Genomic DNA, 19,520 nt, shown 5'->3' on the forward strand with positions numbered 1-19,520 from the left:
AGCTTTATTTCTCATCGATGCATCAGCTTAAGGGTTTTGTGGCACCAACAGGGGCTAGAAGTTTGGAGGAGTCTTTGGAGTTTTTGACTTCCCTGTATAACAGTATCTCAGATGCATCTGGGAAGACACTGAAAATCAGCCATAAAGAGGCCTAATCCTGGTACGCCTTCTAAGACTCATCCAGCTTCCTCAGGCTTCTTATTCCTCATTGTATAGCCCTTTCATGGATCCTTTTCTTCCCTAAGAAATACTGACCTTGCAGAACCCAATGAGCTGTAATTTGAAAATTTTTTATTTTTTGCTGCAGAATTATGTAAAGATGTGGAGATTTCATTTGATACGGCAACCACCCATTAGTTGTAGTGAGTACAGTCTTTTCCTGAACTGAATGAAAGAGCAACCTTGTAGTCTCTTAATTTTAAATCTTGGTGTTTTAGTCTCTTAATTTTAAATCTTGGTGTTGGGCGGTGGGGAAAGTGAAGGTGCATTATTTGTATGAGGCATACTTTTTTATCTGTAGGTATTCTTTTATTTTGGGTGTCATCTGTTGGGCTCTTTAGACCCAGGCACAGAGGTGGATTATCCACAACGGTGCTCTTACCATGTCATCAAGAGCCTAACTCCATGAGAGTTACCTACCTACTGGTGGTATACTATCGAGGAAGGATCCCAGATCAGGTAAGAATGTTATGGGTTTCATATAAGAAACCTTCAGTTCGTTAGGCTGAATGGATTCTTGTGTAGCCACACTACCCCACCATCCTTCTCTCAGTGCAGGAATTATCTGTCTTTAATGACAGGCAAGGGTCAACCCAAATAATTTAAAATTTTCATAATAACATTTGTTAGTTGGGTACTTAACTACTGTTAAAGTACATCCCTCCCAGCCTTCTTGCAACTAAAATATTCGAGAACTAAAACATTTGGGACACACCTGGTTTGAGCATGTGAATTAGACAGTCATATGTGCCAGCCAAACTATCATTTCTTTATTTTGAATGGAAACTGTACTTGCTTGCATAAGGAGGCTAAATATCCAAGTGGTAAATTTTATTATTAAAATTTATGTCTTTTCACGTTTTCTGGTTTCCGGGGAATGCCTGGGCATAATTTCTTTTAGTAAATGGTGTATGCTAAATGTTTTTTTTTACATTACGTCATCTGTCTACACAAGGAATGAAAGAATTATAGTCATGAGGAATGGTGGCCATGGACTCAATCACAGCCTGTCCTTAGTTTTCAGAACTTACTTTGAAGTGCCCTCAATTTTAATGGCATGCAGTTTTGAAGTAGGTAAATTTTTCAAGGTTGTCCCCATTGCCTTTTCCCCTGACCAGGCAACTATAAGAACTACAATCTTCCTACCTTGCAGGTATCCTTCTTGACTAATTGTGTAGGAGAGACATCTTGATCTTTCCAAGATGTTAAGGTTAGTGGTGTCAGCAATTGCTTCTCAGAAGATTAATTTATATAAAGATTTTTATCCTGCATGACTCCTGGAGTTTGCCAACCTAAGCCCCAGAACACAGGAGGTTTGCCACTTCCAGGCACTGCAAACTTGGGGTAGCAGTGGCACATCATTTGAGACGTAGTGCGCATCTTGTCATCACCTGTCTTGGACAAGCAATATAGATTAAACAGTGCTTTCTTTGGAGGTTGTAACTCAGTATGTCATGCTCCCTTCTTAGGTACACCAGGTGATTTTGGTTGAAGCATGGATCTCTTACTTTACTCCCGTGCTCTGCTGATCAGCTTATTTGGCCAGGAGTTACCATGAGATGTCCTCCCCACTGGCACTGGTGGTCTTCAACAACTTTTCTAAAAGGAAGAGCTATGTCATCATCAGAAGTGTGATACCCAACACCCTTGGAGGTTTTCAGTTTCACTTGGTTGTTGCCCGTCTAATGAAGTATGGAGATTTCAGCTACCTGTTCGTCAGTCGTAAGAGGGAGCTTACATCCTTAATAATTGAGATTGTTAGGTCCAACAAAAGCAGTATTGTGCTGAGACAGCGTCTTTGGCATAAGAAGATATTTAATTAATCAGTATCACCACTTTCTCATGAGCTCAGAATGGATATATATTTAGATATATTGTTTCATCCTCTGTCCAAGGAAGCTTTTGCCAACTTGATCAATTTGCCTCTTCTGCCTAAATTAAGTTCCTTAATTATAAAGGAATCAAGAGTTGGCAGAAGTAACCAACAGAGATTGCTTTTTCTTCAGTTTGGCCCAAGAAGCACTTCCAAGTCTTCTGGGGTGATAGTGGTAGATGGTGGTTGGCAATTTGACATGGTACAGTATTCATCTGCACTATCTACTTTCCTTTTTACTTGACTGTTCTTTAGCAAGAACTTGATGTCTTCTTTTTCGAAGGCCATGGAGAGGTGCTATTTATTTGAAGACTTCGAAAAGGAGACAGCACACTCAAACCCAGATTCTGTTTCTTGGGGCTTTTCAGTGCTGTGACACCAAGTATATTACCTATACTTTCAGGTAGGGAGACTTGTTCCTTCATAGTCCTTTCAGCTGCCTCCCAGCCCTGCTGGTTGCTTGCAGATATAGTCTAAACCACATGAGGTTTGTGCTTACTTGGAACTTGAGCTACATGGACATGCAAGGTTGTGCAGATCCATGAATTACACTCTGTAAATGATAGGTTTGAGTTTAAAAAGTCATTTTTGTTTTCTAAAAAAAAAAAAATTTATATGTTGGTTTAAGCAGCTATCCAGCACTATGTCGTTCTGCCCTTGATTGGTCTCTTTAAGTAGAAATAAAAGATTTGAACAGTATATATATTGTATTTTTTTCTGTTGTAATGTCATTGGAGAATGCATCAGCTGTAAATGCTGGGTCACAGAGAACACAAATTAACAAACCTATATCAAAGAAATCACATTAGGTCTAAAATATATTTTTTGAAGTCTTGTTGTAGAGCTTTAGATGATATTGCTCCTATTAAGGCTTTGTGAGTTTATATAATTATGACTTTTTTTTTATGCTATGGTCCTGTACCTTTAGATTCCCACTATTTAATAACTAAATCAGGATATTTTCTAAAGTAAAGAATCACTTGAATTGTGTTTTAGCCATATTCTAGGAAAGTGATGTGATGTTAATTTTTATCAGTCTGCTATTTAACATTTCTTGTTAGGGTATTATTATTATTACTATTATATTATTATTGTTTAGTTAATCAGAACAGTGCACTCTTATGAGGTGAAGAAATGTGCCGACCTAGTTTAGGCCAGTTTCTTAAGTCTACCAGAATGTAGCTTTTTAATAAATTTACTTAGTTGGGCTTGCTGTAGTAATATAACTTCAGGTTTCTATTATGTGCATCTTGTGTACACATTCATAAAAGACAAGCAGAAATGGCTGTTGAATTTTCTTAATAAACAATAGAACAAAGTTCTCTTAGGTGGAATTGGAAAGAAGGTGAGTAGCAAAGTAAATTATAGAAGAAATCCAATGGTTAACAAACATTGGGAATCACGGGAAAACAGTGTTCAGTAATCCTTCCGTTATCTGGATTAATAGAGCCAAGGGCCTGTTGGATAAGGGCAAAATCTGGATAAGGGTGAATAAAAAAATCTAGGGGTGTCCAAGGGCAACTTCGTACCCTTCCTCACCTAACCTTGTTAGTACCACATAAATGTAAGCACTCGGTATGCTTATAAACAACAACCATCACACTTAAAACTGAAAACTTTATGCAAAAGGCAATTATCTACTTTTTCCCCCCATATTTGTAACATAATATACAGTACTGCATAAATACACTGAAAAAGTGTAACCATTTTTCTCTCCTTTGTGAATGACAGTCATTTGGTAGGTAGCCTCGCTATGGTTACCCAAAGCCCACTATGGTTCTATGAACATTATTGTATTTTTATACAGTAGTTTTATCAGTTGTCACCATATTGTATTACCATACACGAGATATAAAATGTGTATAGTTGCCAGTTGTCCGCCATTTGCAATGACTGATGTAAACGGAATCGGCTGATTGAGCCTATTGGCAAAAGAATTATGATAATCATTTTTAGGTGTTAAAAGAAACAAATGTATTCCTAAAATTATTTTTATCTTTGTACATAAATGTAAAATGGGTATACAAAGGTAAACTAACATATTGTGTTAAAAATCATTCAGAATCGCAAAACAGCTGGTTCCCGATTCATTTGGTTACGTTATACTAGATGTTATGTCAGTTCTCTGGTAGGTGGTTGTTGATTATAAGAGATGGTCATGAGTTGTTACGTAAGCCATAAGTTTGGTAATTGTTTGAAAGCCTAGCCAAGTACAATCTGCCGAAAATGAAATTGGTTCGGGAAGTAAAAGCTATCGTGGAAGCAGTGTGAAACACCCTGTGCTTACATCTTTAGGACATATGACATTTCTCAGTGATGACTGTCCAAAGCAAGTTCATTATAAGAACACTACTTGAAAGTAGTTGAGCATTTTCTTTTATTGGAATTAATTATTTTTCATTTAACTTCATATAATCACAGAAGCTTTACTTGTACCGTATTCCTGTGTTTTTGTATGTGTGTGTGTGCAGTTACATCCACTTGTGGCATTTCACCAATGTTGACATTACTGTCTCTACATAGTGTGTGTGCTTGTGTGTTTTTCTTAGCATGATATCATGTTTGACATTTTTATTTTTTGTTTCGCTTGATATACTGTAGTACAGTATTTCGTTTCCGTTTAGTTGGCTCGAAGTATGATTATCACACATATAACAAAACACAAGAATATTTCATCACTTGATATTTCATCTCGGCTGTAGTCTCTCTCTCTCTCTCTCTCTCTCTCTCTCTCTCTCTCTCTCTCTCTCTCTCTCTCTCTCTCTCTCTCTCTCTCTCTCTCTCTCTCATATACCCTACTCACATGATTACATTTATCTTTTTGGTTTTAAAAATAAAAAATGAGAAAATACAGTAAAAATATAAACTAGAATATCATAAAATACAAAATAAAAAAATCTTGAAGATAACAAAATGAAATAAGCTCTATCACGTCAGCCATTTACCTTGCCCTCTTCAGCCATCCAATACTGAATCACCCCCCCCCCTCCCAGCCAGGGAAACTGCTCCCCAGCTCCACCCCCTTCCAAAACAACCCTTTCTCTAATTGAGGTCCTGTGTACAGCCTTACTGCCCCTCCTCTCCCATGGTGCGCAACCATCTGACCCACCTCCCACCTTGCGAACTTCTCCATGCCACCCCCACCCCCAAAACCCTTTCTCAGTGTGTTTGAGTCCACACAGCATTGCCAACCACCAGAGAATGGTTTTTCAGTTTTTTTTTTAATTTATATATATCTTACACTGTATCTTTGGGCCTTGTTCCCTGTCCAAGTGTGTTGGATAATGTTGGGTTTCGGATAATGGTGATCTGGATAATTGAAGGATTACTGAATGGTAAAAAAAAAAATGAAATACAATAACTTGGGTATAAAAAGCCCATCTTTTAAAATAACAAAAAACTCCCATTATTCACCCTGAGCTACCTAGGGTCTTTAATAAAAGAAATTGTATCTTAACCTCTGCTATATGTGGTCATAAACCTAGACAGATTTATTGGGAAAGGGTCAGAATGACAAGTATTGGGAGGAGATATGTCAGCCAAGCATTCTTTAGAATCAAAGTGCCCTGTGAACTGTTCTTTGTTCAACAGATTCTGTCTTTGATTAGTAAGAAATGATAGTGTATTGGGATATTTTGTTGATTTATGTTTGTAGAACATGAAGTTTTTATATAGTGTATTGGGATATTTTGTTGATTTATGTTTGTAGAACATGAAGTTAGTAATAAAAAGGAACAACTGACAAAAGTAGTACAGTATTTATTGTACTACAAAGTATCATCACATGAAGAATTGAAGGGCTTTCGATGTAACTGATATACTTAGTGTTTTAAGCAGCAATATCACACATCCAGTAAAACAGACAACAGAATTTTAGAATATTTGGAATGCCACTCTTGAATGAATTATTTCCTTATGTAGTTTATCCATTTTTTGAATGTTTCTTTTCTCTGTGATTCAACGTTATGAACGTCTGCGTGTTTTTGAATGTGAAATATTTTGCAAACGTAAGAAATGTTATGTTCTTGTAGCATCTGTTCTCCTGAGTGATATCTTGTATAGTTTGGTAGAAATGGAAAGCTTGGACCGTATAGATTTAATCATGATGTAATGTATCCCTTTTTTCCAAGACCAGTGGATTGGACCCCACAGTTCGTAAGGGCCTAGTCCATGTCACTTCTTGTTAAAACTGTAGAGAAACACTTTTAAGCTTGTGCTCATTGGCTGTTTTCTACTAATTTACTATTAATGGCCAGACATTTTTGTCTATAGTACAAATATTGGTTTTTGATGGTCTTAAAATATACTGCCATACACTGCTTGGAAAAACTTGAGTTGAAGATTGTCTTTTATGGAGTGACATTAGTGTTTCCCTGGGGAACCATCTTGAAAATAAAGCTCGCTGTAAAAGAAGTGGAGTAGAATTTTCTTTTTTATGGTATGAAGTGATATCCAATATTTATATAAATGTATTCATTTATAGAATTCTAAGCTATGTCCAGTAGATGCTTTAGAAAAGATAAGTTTATTGCTAATGACTAACTAATGGTTCAAGAAAAGTTATATGTACATTTACTGAAAAGGATCTTGTGAATTGTTTTGATATGTTGGTCCTTTTAAGGTGTTTCTTTTATTACTTTTTACACTTAAAATTAGTTGTATATTTGTGCCTCTTAGATGATATATAAGCTTAGGAGATGTAGTGTGTAGTGGTTTTCATATTTATGAGAGTAAAATAAGTTTGCTGTAGCTGTGGTAAAGTCAGATTTTTCTGTTCTTGCCAAGATTGGTTATATGAGTAGGATATTACAGTACAGCATTATCCTGTATAGCACTTTTAGTGTAACTTTTTTGATAATGTTTGGGTTGAAAATATCCAGTGTGCAAGCACAGAATAATGCAAGAAAGCACAACCATATTTGACTTCTCCATTGCAAAGCAGTCTGTTAGTTGTTGACCACCAACTTAGTGTAAATTTTATTCTTCCCTCTTTCATTTTTGAGATGTAATCATGCATTGCTTTTGAAGATTTGTCAAAGTTTATACTATATATGTCTTGAAATATTTGATAAGGACACGATTTACATAGGTATAGAGTACGGTATTTACATATATACTATATATTTTGAGCATTTTTTTATTTACTCATTTTGTTAAAGTCAGTTGAATGTATAATGAAGGGTTGATACTGAATGTGCAAGCTCTATGTTTCATACCAAGATTAGGCCTTTATATTTTGAGTGGCTCTTTTTAGGTAACCATCATCACTTTCTTATTTCAGTAAAATGTATCCCCAGCCCCTTATAATTAGATTATTAATGGTTAGCTCCCCCATTTAATGATTTTATAGTTTTATGCTCTTTGTTATGTATTCATTTATTTTATCACTTAAGGTAAAGCTTTGTTAGGAAACAAGAAGGGCTAATCTAATCAGTGCCAGATTCTCTCTTTAATTTGTTGACAATTTCAGACACCCCTACGAATTCCCGCATCTTTGAGCCGGATTTATCATCAGATCCCCATAGTACACATATAGAAAGGTAATAATTGTTACTGTATCAATTTTTTTCAGCAGCTTATACTTTCTGTTTGATGAAATGTTTCTGACAAACTAAAATTACTAGGATTCTCCGGTCTATGATGTACCTTGTTACGACAGTGACCTGTATAGTATTCGAGATGAAATTTTTAAAGGAACTTTTGTGTTGAGTGAGCATGTTAAGTCATTTTGCCTCTTCCTTCAGTACTTTTGCTTTCACAGAAGTATGAGGGTGTGGCATTGCTTCTACTTTGGGGGCTGTAAAAATGGAAAAGCAAATAAACTCTTGTAATTTTTTTAAAACTTTTCTTCTTTCATCCTGCCAAATTTGATAGTGCATTAGAGTATGCTGAGTAGCCTATATTGCTACCTTAACAAGCTGTTGTTTCTACTCATATTGTTTTTAAGCACAAGTAGAGAATGTGTTGTGCAGAAGCAGTAATGCTTTATGAATTTATCACTTGCAGATAGTTTAGTTGGCAAAGAATTGGAGCCTTTTTGTTACTTAATTGTTAAAACATTTTTGAAGTATATACCATGGAGTTGGAAGAAGCTGGAAAAAAATTTTGGAAACTAAAATCTTCAGTGGCCAGTAAATTTTGAGTTTGTTGGATGTATTTTTTTTTTTTACCAATTTTGCAATTTTTACAACAGCCACCAAACTTGATGAAAAAAATGTACAAACGGTATTAGTAAAAAGGTGTTTCTTTAATTTGGACCACTCGCATAGAAAATCAGATCAATGTCATTTTGGTTCAGCAGATTAGCTTCCATTTCATGTAATTGAAAATTTCATTCATAATATAGATGTGATTCTTCAACTCGCAAGTATGTACTGGGTTCTTGTTATGAGTGCATTCTGTTACAGTATTTATATTTAATGGTAAAAACTATTTTCATATTTGCTTAAATTTTTTCAGTGTAGTGAAAAAAGCCAAGAATTAGATTTTTTCTTGTTTTCTTTTCCTTTCGTAACTTTAGTTAGGGAAAGCCAATCTAGATATATAAGAGCCCATATGCGTCTATATGTGGTGCTTTCATAGATTTTGAATATTTTATGGCTTTGCTGCTGAAGTAGGAGAGCAAGTAGGTAGCCCTCAGATCACAATCTCGAAGGAACTATCAGATAAAAAACCATTCTGTAAAATAAACATGGCAAAAAGACCCTGAAGTACATGCACAATTTTTAAATTTGATATTTGTATTTAGTTCAAACCAACTGAATTATGTTTTTAATTACTTGCATGATTTTAGCTGATATTCTCATGGTGCTTGCTTATTAGGGTGTCCAACAACTTGCTGGGAAAATTGTGGGAGGCACATAGCTTGGCGGAAAGGGTATCCTGTTGTATGAATGATGCTTGTTGGGAAATAAAAGAAAATGAGAATATAAGAAAATGAAAGAATCAGCTGGAAATTACAATTGAATTGAATATCCTTAAAAATGAAAAAATGTACAGGTTTTAATACTTTGGTAACTAATTTTTGTCTATACTTTATTATTGTTAACATTATATAGAAAACTGTAGCTTTGTTTTATCATTGGCTTCATTCCACCAATTTTGAGCTGCTGATAGATTAGCTTAGGTTAGTCAACCTGTTATTACATTTATGAGGGGTTTCTCATCTTTGTCTTCTCTTGGTTTCAGACCCCAGGGGTGTTTGCCGGGAGAGGTAGTCATTGGGGAACCTGAGGGTCCTACTCCCTTTGATTCTGGCAAGATGAGAAGCCCCCATAGTAATAACACCCAGCTGGTAGATGTTGGTGAGCAGGAGGCAAGTGATGACAGTGACAGTTACATAGAGGATGATTATGATCAAGTTCCTCCTACTTTACCAAGGGAAATGCCGAGCTTAGATGTTCTTAAAGCATCCAGCCATTTAGCAGATTCTCATAAGCATAGTCAGTCTCAGTCGTGTGAAGTCAGAAGTCAGGTTGCCAGTGTAGATGAAAAGTCTGTCTCTGGTAGGAGTGAGTGTTACAAGGAAGTTGTACAGACGAGTAGCACAAGTATGTTGCATGATATGCAACTTCACAGTTCAGCTCAGTATGGACCACCTAGAGCTGCACCTCAAATACCCAAGGAAACAAATTTAAAATTAAGTGCTGCAGATGGGCATTTCACAAAAGCTTCAAGTGACAGAGATCCTAAGCTTTATGAATCAAGAAAGGTGGTTGGATACCCTGTAGGTGTTGTACCACAGCCTCCAGAAACTGTCAAAGTAGGTAGTGAATCTCAGTCCCCTGAGATTGTTAAGGAGGAATCGGGAGAAGTTGTGGAAGATGGAAAGGCATCCCAACTAAAATATTCTGAAGTAGCACAAAATCAGTCTCTGCAGAGAAGCATGGCAACAGATAGGGTAGTATCTCAGTCTTCAATGTTTTTGGAAGACATTGTAGGAGAAAATAAACAAGAGGTGCCTGAAAGATTCACGATAGCACCCCATGGTCATGGTGTTAGTAGCAAAGTTACAGACTCTGAGGTTTCAAATGTTTGTAATATGTCTGGCTCCAATCATATTAATACAAAAAATGTTGCAGTAGTTCAGGGAGAAGCTGATCGCAGCCATAGGGTTGTAGAGGTACAGAATGTAAGTGAGGTGTCTCATGCAAGCAAGATATCCAATGATGGGTATATAAACAGAAATAATGAAAGTAATGGCAAATGCCCAAAACCAGTACAAGATACTTTGGTGCTATCAAACCCAGTACGAAACACCAATATGGTACAATATCAGAGTATTGATGACAGAGAATCAGAATCTATTGCAGAACACATTTCAGATGTCAAGCATGTAAAGGAGAATGGAAGTAGGTCTGAGCAAGTATTACCTGTTACAAACAAAAACACTGTGGTTTCAGAAATTAGGAGAGAGTTACCAGATCAGTCTGATTCGGAGCAGTTGGTCACCAGCAGTGGCATGGGTGAGGATGTAGATGATAGCCATCAGATAATGGATGAAAGCTGTGACAGTTCAGCTAGCAATAAGGTGGGGTTGGACACAAGTCGGGAAGGGGAAAGTGATCATGAGGTAACTCTAGGTGAGAGCTGTACGGGTGACCCTGATTTGTCATATACCAGAGATGAAGTTGAGGAAGCAGACTCCTCTTTATCAGAATTTGAAGAGAGTTTTGCAAAAATGGATGCTAGTATGTCGGAGAATGAGGCTTTTGAAAGCAATACAGAAGTTAGGAGGGAGACAATAGGTGAAAGTGGTATGCAACAAAAAAATGTTCCAAAGAGAAAACGGGAACCATCTCAGAAGAGGAGCAAGAAACTGAAAGTTGGCAAAAAACAAGATGGCTCAGAAGAACCAGCGGAGGATAGTGATGAACTACCGGACTTGCTTAGAGATACCACATCAGGTGAGTTATATAACTGGTTTGGTTTTTGTTTTGAAAATTGTTGATTTCTGGTGTGAAAATATTTTTCTTGGTAACTTTTGATTGGTGTTATAAACTGGATGCTTTACATGGCCCTGTAACTAAGCCTATTTATGAAGGAATTGTTTTATGCTCTAGATTTGTATTAATAATTAAAGTAATAAAAAACCAGTAAGATGCTATTTATTAAAGTTCACTATAATCTGAGTTTGTGCTGATGTAAAAGAAGTGGCAAATTAAGCTTTCCTGCCTATCAGACATGGGATTTGTAATATATTAATGACTTTGGCAGTCTTTTTAAAACTAAACTGTTACCATCAGTATTTGATTTTTGTTTTTATAATTGGCTGGGGTAAGTGACAGGTTTCTGTAATTCCTCAAGCAGTTGAACTGTACTGTAGTAGCATGGACTGTTTGTTCAACAGGAATACAAACCTATGCTTTCTCTCACAGGGTGTGCTTTGGTTGTTACTAAAAAAAAAACAATCCTGTAGGTGTGGGCACGCGACCTGAGTCAGCGTGTCTTGCCGACTGTGTTCTCAGCTGTATTAGCACCCAGTTGTCACTGCGTGTCTTCTTATTTTTATGCTGAGATTTCTCTTTGTGCATGATATTCCTTTGTTTCATGCTAGTACCCCTAGTAGGTAGCCAAATGATTTTAGAATATGTAGAAATTTGTGAGATTTTAGGGCACGAGGTCGTGATAGTGTTTTATTTATTCTGGTGTGCGAACCATATGGCTGACCTCCTTTGTTTTAGCTGTGCTTTGTGTGCCTCATGAATGTACAATCCCATGTCTGGTATTATGGCTACTGTGGAAAAAAATAATCCCAAATTCAGGCATTGTGTTGGCAAAGGCAAGCCATGTAGCCAGTTCATGTCCCCAATAGCAGTAGATCCACACTCCACGTATTTTGTGTATCTCATGTTGGGGAAGAGTGTTTGAGGGACGCTAAGTGTATCAAATGTGAGGAGTGTCAGGCATCTCAGTGGGCCTTATATGAGAAGAGGAGGCATAAGAAGGGCATTTCTATTCTAGGGAAATGATGAAGAGTCTTTCACCTCTCCCTCCAGTAATTTCCTCCTCTCCAAGGGCCCTTCCGCCAACAATGCCTCCCCCAACTACCATCTCTCCACTGTCATTGTTACGTTTTAACAGCTTTTAATTTCATTTTCATTTTCGTTTATCATCATTGACAAGTGACCTATTAGGTCCCAGTGCTAGGCTTCTAGCCTAGACTTGTCATTCCATCCTAATCCTTCGGGCCAGCCCTATGAGAGCTGGTGGTCAGCTCAGTGGTCTGGTTAAACTATTTTAATAATAATAATAATACAGAAGAACCTATGCCAGGCAAAACGACAAAGAAGATCCTGCAGTTCTTGGTAAAATGGGCAGTCAGGGCAGGTAATGTCGGTTGGAGCCAGCCTTCAACCCATCATTGTCCTTAATCATGGCATAAGGGACCACAGCACTTTGCGCATTCTCAAGCTCTACCCTCCCCTGGAGGTGTGCCTGACATCAAAGGGGAGGATTCCATGTCAGGGAACAAGCAATGTTCCTGTTCCAGTTTGGTGGCCCATTCTTCTCCCCCTTCCGAGGACCAGCATCTGGAGAAGGGACATTCTGCTGCAACTTCAGAGAGTGGCAGAAAAGACTGATCACCCTCAGTAACCTCCTTACCATCCTCCTGTATCTTCTCTGTCTCTTTCCCTTCCTGAGGACAGTCCCTTCAGAGACAGGTTATCCTCCAGGAATAGCAGAAGTAGCAAATCCAACCGGAGCTGGACAGCAGGACAGAGTATGTTAGTGGGAAGCAGCTCTCAGGAAAGAGCTCGCTTCATGAGCCGTTCCTCCCGCCAGGTCTAAGAGAGAACAGCATAGTGGCTCTTTGGGGTGCTCCCACAGATGGGGAAGATGTTCCCACTGCGGGTGCACCTCAAGAGATAGGTCCAGATGTCAGTTGGAAAGGCAGGATAGATACTCTTAGGGAATGTTCGAGGTGAGTCTTGCCCCACTTTAGCCCCACATACCCAGATGTTGATCTTTGCCCTCCAGGTCTGTGCTGGTAAGACTGAAGAACTCCCCTCCTCTGGTGCTGCCCAGTTTCCACCAAGCAGATTGAAGCAGTAGCCCAAAAAATAGCAGGGTAGCGATCAATGCTTTGCTGCAGGGATTGTTGGCAGCAGAGAGACGTCTGCTTCGGCCAGCATGGAAGAGAGGCAGTCAGAGGCAGAGTGGTATATAACAGAGCTCGAAAGCCAGGGCAACTTGGCTCTGGTTGAGGCCATGGAGGAAGAACAGGACTTCATTGACTTTGTTGTGCAGATTTGTCAAAATTTAGACCCATCAGAGCCACGATATAATGGGGGTCGACTGAATCCGTACTGCACATATCCTTTAATGAAATATCAATTACTGTACCATAAACATAAAAACACGGAACTAAACAAACCCATGAAGTTCATGACCCGTCAAATAAGTTCGTGCATACGTAGGTACGTATTGCCATATTTTTTGCTTTGTCTCATTTACTGTATTGTACTTTATTACAAGTTTAGTTGACTATGATTATCACTCATAACAGTACACAAGAGAATATTTTATCACTTAATGTTTCATCTCTAAGCACCGTAAAAATATTTAAAATCCAAATTTCATACATAGGCAACACAAAACCTAACAGGCTGTAGCAAGTTATCTGAAAGCATGGAATGAGTGTGTATGCATACATACATACCCTACTCATTTATCTTTTGGTGTGAAAGAGTAAAAAATAAGAAAGTACAGTAAAAATATAAACAAGAATTTTGTAGCATAAAATATAGATAAAAAAAGTAAAGGATGTGTGTGTTACTGTGCTTAGACTTCGATGTAAACATACCTCAGTTTCTCTCTCTCTCTCTCTCTCTCTCTCTCTCTCTCTCTCTCTCTCTCTCTCTCTCTCTCTCTCTCTCTCTCTCTCTCTTTTGTAGCCTACGCACAGGATTGCATTCATATTTTGGTTAAAAAAAATAAATAATGAGAAAATACAGCAAAAATATAAGCAAGAATACTGTTATATAAAACAAATGAAAAAGAGTGTGTGTGTTCCTGTACTTGATGCAAATATACCTTGTTTATTGTTTCTCTCTCTCTCTCTCTCTCTCTCTCTCTCTCTCTCTCTCTCTCTCTCTCTCTCTCTCTCTCTCTCTCTCTCTCTCTCTCTCCCCGTATCTCAGTACAGTACTCTTTAGGCCCGAGTTCACTCTCCGGCCAGCTAATGAAGAGTTAGAGGAATTTATTTCTGGTGATAGAAATTCATTTCTCGCTATAATGTGGTTCAGATTCCACAATAAGCTGTAGGTCCTGTTGCTAAGTAACCAGTTGGTTCTTAGCCATGTTAAACAAGTCTAATCCTTCGGGCCAGTCTTAGGAGGGCTGTTAATCAGCTCAGTGGTCTGGTAAAACTAAGGTATACTTTCTTTTTCAGTACAGTACTGTACATATGCTTTTAAAAATGTGAGGTACTGTATTGTAAACACAACATGAAAGCAAACAAACTCTTATCAAGTCAGGTCTACTGGTCCGCTTCGTCCATCCAACACTTTATCCCCACCCCCTTCCCAGTCGTAAAAACTACTACCCAGCTCCACCCACCTACCAAAGCAATCCTTTTCTCTGAGCCTTCCGCTACCCAGCCTTATTTCCCCTCCTCTCCATGGCAGCAAGCCATCTGACCCCCCCCCACTGTGGAAACTTCTTGAGGCCTCCCCCATCCCCCAAAACCTTTTCCCAGTCAGTCCGAGTGTCGGCAGTGTTACCAACATTTTCTTGAGACCATGCAGCATTGCCAGCCATTGGAGGGTGACATTAAAAATTTTTTAAAAATTTGTATATCATATATCTTTGGAGCCTTGATCCCTGGTCTGGGTGTGTCGGATAATGTCAAGCGCCAGCTAATGGCAAACCGGATAATTTAGGGATTACTGAATTTGACAGTGTGTATTGTTTAATATTTTGGTCTCAAAAATTTCATATGCAAATTAGTACTCAACAGTGAAGACAAAGAGTTATCCATTGTCTTACCCAAATTTTCAGAGTAAAATTTTCCATTGAAATCAAATTTAAATTCTTTGACACATAATTTAATCAGATGTATTAGAGTGGTCTTGGAAAATGGTTCAGTATATCCTGCAGTATATCAGCAGATTGTCAGTAATGTTCCTTTGTCAAGGACTTGACATATATCATTGCCTTCTTATTAGCTTTTGCTCCTGACCATTGTATTAATGAAATTCATGCCCTTTCAGTACAATCACTGATAGAGTACTGGATTGTCTTATGCGCCAAGGGTTGTAGCAAAGTTGCATACAACTTGTTCTTATCCACAAGCTTTCCAACCTTTTTTTATTCTATCTCTGTCAGTTTGACTAGAAAATAAGGCAGACCTAGCCCCTTACTCAGTTGGGACCATGAAGCATTACCCTAAGAAGAGTAGACCTTGAAGAAATGATGAGACTCGTCTGTATTTATCTAACAGAACGATTAAATTCTTTTAAAACTAATATGGAAACTGATTCAGTATCAAACATAACATCCAAGAGGTACCTTTCCTTTTTTGTACACCATTATTTAAAGAAATTGGATCCATAAATCTTTGGATTTGTATTCTCGTTGTCCTGTAAGTCTCAGCTCAAGTTTTGCTAGACTTGAGAAAAGGAGGCTGTAAGATTTTTAGTACTCATCCCTCTAACAAATCTCTTGGATACTTGCTTTTACATTTCATTGGTTAGGTGTATGTCATTCTCTGTCTTTAGCTTTTTTCCAGCCAGAAACTGCAACCCATAACCTTACCAATAGGGTTCTAGTAATTTTATGACTTGTTAAATACTGAAGTCCACTGAATACTATTCACCCTTGCTCCAAGGATTCATCAAGTCCCATTTTCCTGGTTAGTGATATCATCAGGGCAGTGAGTCCTACCCACTTAAATAATTATTCAAGCAATCTTAAAGAGTTTGTTTTTTAATGACTAAATTTTGTTCAAACATAATTATTTTTTTTACTATACAAACCCATTACTATACAGAAAGAGTCCCATTTTAGGGGCTTTTTCTTATACACTGTTGAAGATGAGTTACGGAATAGATTTAGAGGTTGAATAAGAAAACTCTTATTTCCTATCCTAATTTATTAACCTTAATATTGCAACGACCATCATAAGAACCTTAACCTAATTTATTAATCTTAATACTACAATGACCATCAAAAGAACCTTAACCTAATTTATTAACGTTAATACTGCAATGACCATCAAAAGAACCTTAACCTAATTTATTAATCTTAATACTACAATGACCATCAAAAGAACCTTAACCTAATTTATTAATCTTAATGCTAAACCTGTGTTGGTTTTCAAAGAATCATTCAAGGCTTAGATGTCAAATAAATCAGGAGAGCCGATGTTATATTCTTTACTTTCATAGTTTTCACTGTCAGTAACCTTTTCACTTCCTTGATTCACCTCAAACTTCTCAGTCTTACTCTTTTTCTCTCTCCCTCATTGAGGTGATTTCTCATTTTCCTATAATATACAGTACTTATGGCTTCTGCATTCTCTGGAATAGTTTTCTGTTTCTTCTGTCTAAGCATTACACTTCCTTGCAGAAAACTGAATCCGAGTAAAAAAGCTGAATGAATCACAGGTGAGTCTTTGGAAAATCATTGTGAATATCTTTCCACTAGTGCCTTATTGCGACCACTTACGTCTTATCTGCTTATTATCTCTCATCGTTGTACTCCATCAGTACTTTCTGATAACAATTCATATCTCTATGATTTCTTGTTCTGGGCACACTTTTATCCTGTTTTTCTTCAAAAATGCATACCCCAACAACATATGCCTCTCATTCACTCTATCCACAACATAAAAATCCTCCTCCTCCAACCTTATTACTGCAACCACATCAGACTCCACAAACCTCACCCACACCCTTACTTCCAGTCCTCCAATCCCTGTTACATATCGAGCAAATTCCTCCTTCCGTGCTACACTTTCTTTTATTTTCTGATACGCCTTTCTGAAAACCACATTTTATATAAGTAACTTACCCAGTAATTACATAGCTATTAGTTTCTTTTAACTGGCAGTTTAAAATTTTGAAATTGCTGGTCACGCTAGTTTGTTTTGGTTATGGTGACGTGCCCCGCCCACCTTCGGGTGGAAGAAGTGGTACAACATAGCAAAGAGCTTCAATTTGTTTTCTGGCCAACTGTGGTTGGCAGCAGCTCGAATTTTGAAATTTATACTTTGCTGGTTGTTTGTTGTATCTACGGTTGGTGAAGTATTTATTTTCGTAGTCTTTCAGCACAATTTAGATAGTGTTAGGTGAGTTTTGATCATTGGTGTACGACTTTTTGCCGGTTTTTTGGACTTGTCTTTATAATTTTCCAGGATGGCTGACACTGGTAGTTCTAGTATTAGGTATTGTAGCAAAGGCTTCAATACTAGACTTACTAAAGAATCCTACAACTCTCACAGTGTTTGTGTTCAATGTAAGGAACAAACTTCTTCAGTGGATTTACAATATGAGGAATGTAGTGACTGGGATTTAAAGAAGTGGAAGACTTTAGATTCACATCTTAAGAAATTAGCTAGAGATAGGAAGAGGAAAGCTGTTGCTAGGGAATCTAGTAAAGCCTTAGCTAGTCAGGATTCATCCGCTAAGTTGGATGCAATTGCTCCTGTAGCTTCTTTCAGTCCCATTCCATCTCCTCCACCTGTGCAACCCTCTCCTTTATCTGGCTCTCATGTTTCTGATCCCAACACCATCATCAGTCTGGAGTCGAAAATCGACACTCCCTTTGAGTTAATTATGCAATTGATCACTAAATTACCGTCATCTGTGAAAGTGTTAATGGATAAAAGTGAGTCAGAGTACCCCGTGGCACCCAGTGCAAGTGCAGTGGTAGTGGAGGAGGTGGCTGTTCGGCCCACCGATTCTCCAAGGCCAAGGTCCCTGACATACTCCCCAGCACCTGGGAGGAGTCAAACTAGTAGCCTAAGGGATGTCAGTGGGGTCTGCCCCCGAGCAGTCGCCCCTTCGGTTCATTCTATTGATGAATCCCAGACTGCAACCAAAGGCCGTCAGAAAGGCCTTCAAGTGAGTGCTCATTGTATGTCCTCCAGCTCCGAAGATTTTAGTCCCAGCACTCACGGCATGGGTGTACTTAAGAAAAGAGAGCTTTGGTGTTCTCTTACTTCAAAAGGTGTCACTCTGTCTCAGAGATCAGCCCTCCTCTTCTCCCCCTTGGACAAGACGCATCTTTTTCCTCAGGCTAGAGTACTAGACATTGCCTCTGACCTGCAGAAAAAGAACACTCAGGACCTGCTCTTCCAATCTGCAAGACGCCCCAAGGATTCTTCGACTTTTCCTCCCAGATCTTCGTCTCCGCTGCAGCCTACTCCCTTTTGGAGCTCCCATTCTAGAACATATACTAGAACAAGAGCATATACCTGTTTCCCACAGTGTTCCATCAAGAAGTCTTCCTCCAAGTCTTCCTCCAAGAAATGAAGATATAGTCCTCCGTACTCAGGTAGGAGCGCAGCTCCTCTGCTTTTGGGAACGGTGGGAACAAAAGGGCGCAGAACCCTGGATAGTGTCTGTCCTGAAGGAAGGCTACACTATCCCCTTTCTGAACAAACCTCCTCTAGTCCGCAAGCCTGTCGAATTGACGGCTTACTCTCCAGGCTCAGAGAGATTTGCTGCTCTCTTGCTAGAGGCCAAGTCTCTTATTCAGAAAGAGGCTATAGAGGTAGTAGAGGACATTCATTCTCAGGGATTCTACAACCATCTCTTTGTAGTACCAAAGTCATCGGGGGACTGGAGACCCGTTTTGGACGTAAGTGCTCTAAATGTCTTTGTCAAAAAGACAGCATTCAAGATGGAAACAAACCAATCTGTTCTTGCATCCATTCACCAGGGAGAATGGATGGCATCCATCGACATGCAGGACGCGTACTTTCATATTCCAGTGCATCCGACTTCAAGAAAGTACCTCAGGTTTGTGTTTCAGGGCAAAGGCGTTCCAATTTCAGGCTCTGTGCTTCAGTCTCTCGACGGCTCCTCAAGTGTTTACCAGGGTATGGGCTCCCCTAGCGAAATGGCTTCATTTGATGGGGGTAAAGATCATGTTATACCTCGATGACTGGTTGCTATGTTCCCGCTCGGAAGCCCAGTATACGAAGGACATTCACACAACTTTTCTTGACCCAAGAATTGGGTCACCTCATCGGTCGGGACAAGTCTCGCCTGACTCCTTCTCAGGAGATTCCTTATTTAGGAATGATGATCAACTCTCGGGATTTTCGGGTTTTCCCAGTCCTGAAGAAAATAGACTAGTGTCCTCAGACAGTGAAAGATTTTCTGGAACTAAACTCTTGCTCAGCCAATCAATGGATGAGTCTTCTAGGTACCCTCTCGTCCATGAAACAATTCGTCACTCTGGGAAGGCCACACGTGAG

At 38.6% G+C, this 19,520-nt stretch overlaps 1 protein-coding gene across 3 annotated transcripts in view; it reads left to right on the forward strand.

Annotated features, from left to right (window-relative positions):
- LOC136856667 (serine-rich adhesin for platelets-like) overlaps nt 1-19,520 on the forward strand; it is a 138,358-nt gene that overhangs the window by 74,906 nt on the left and 43,932 nt on the right. For all 3 annotated transcript variants that reach the window (XM_067134727.1, XM_067134725.1, XM_067134726.1), the window contains 2 exons: nt 7,563-7,632; nt 9,281-10,998. In XM_067134727.1, the coding sequence (XP_066990828.1) occupies nt 7,563-7,632; nt 9,281-10,998 (1,788 nt within the window). The remainder of the gene's footprint in view (nt 1-7,562; nt 7,633-9,280; nt 10,999-19,520) is intronic.

Source organism: Macrobrachium rosenbergii, chromosome 36 (assembly GCF_040412425.1).
Source record: "Macrobrachium rosenbergii isolate ZJJX-2024 chromosome 36, ASM4041242v1, whole genome shotgun sequence".
Classification (NCBI taxonomy): Eukaryota; Metazoa; Arthropoda; class Malacostraca; order Decapoda; family Palaemonidae; genus Macrobrachium; species Macrobrachium rosenbergii.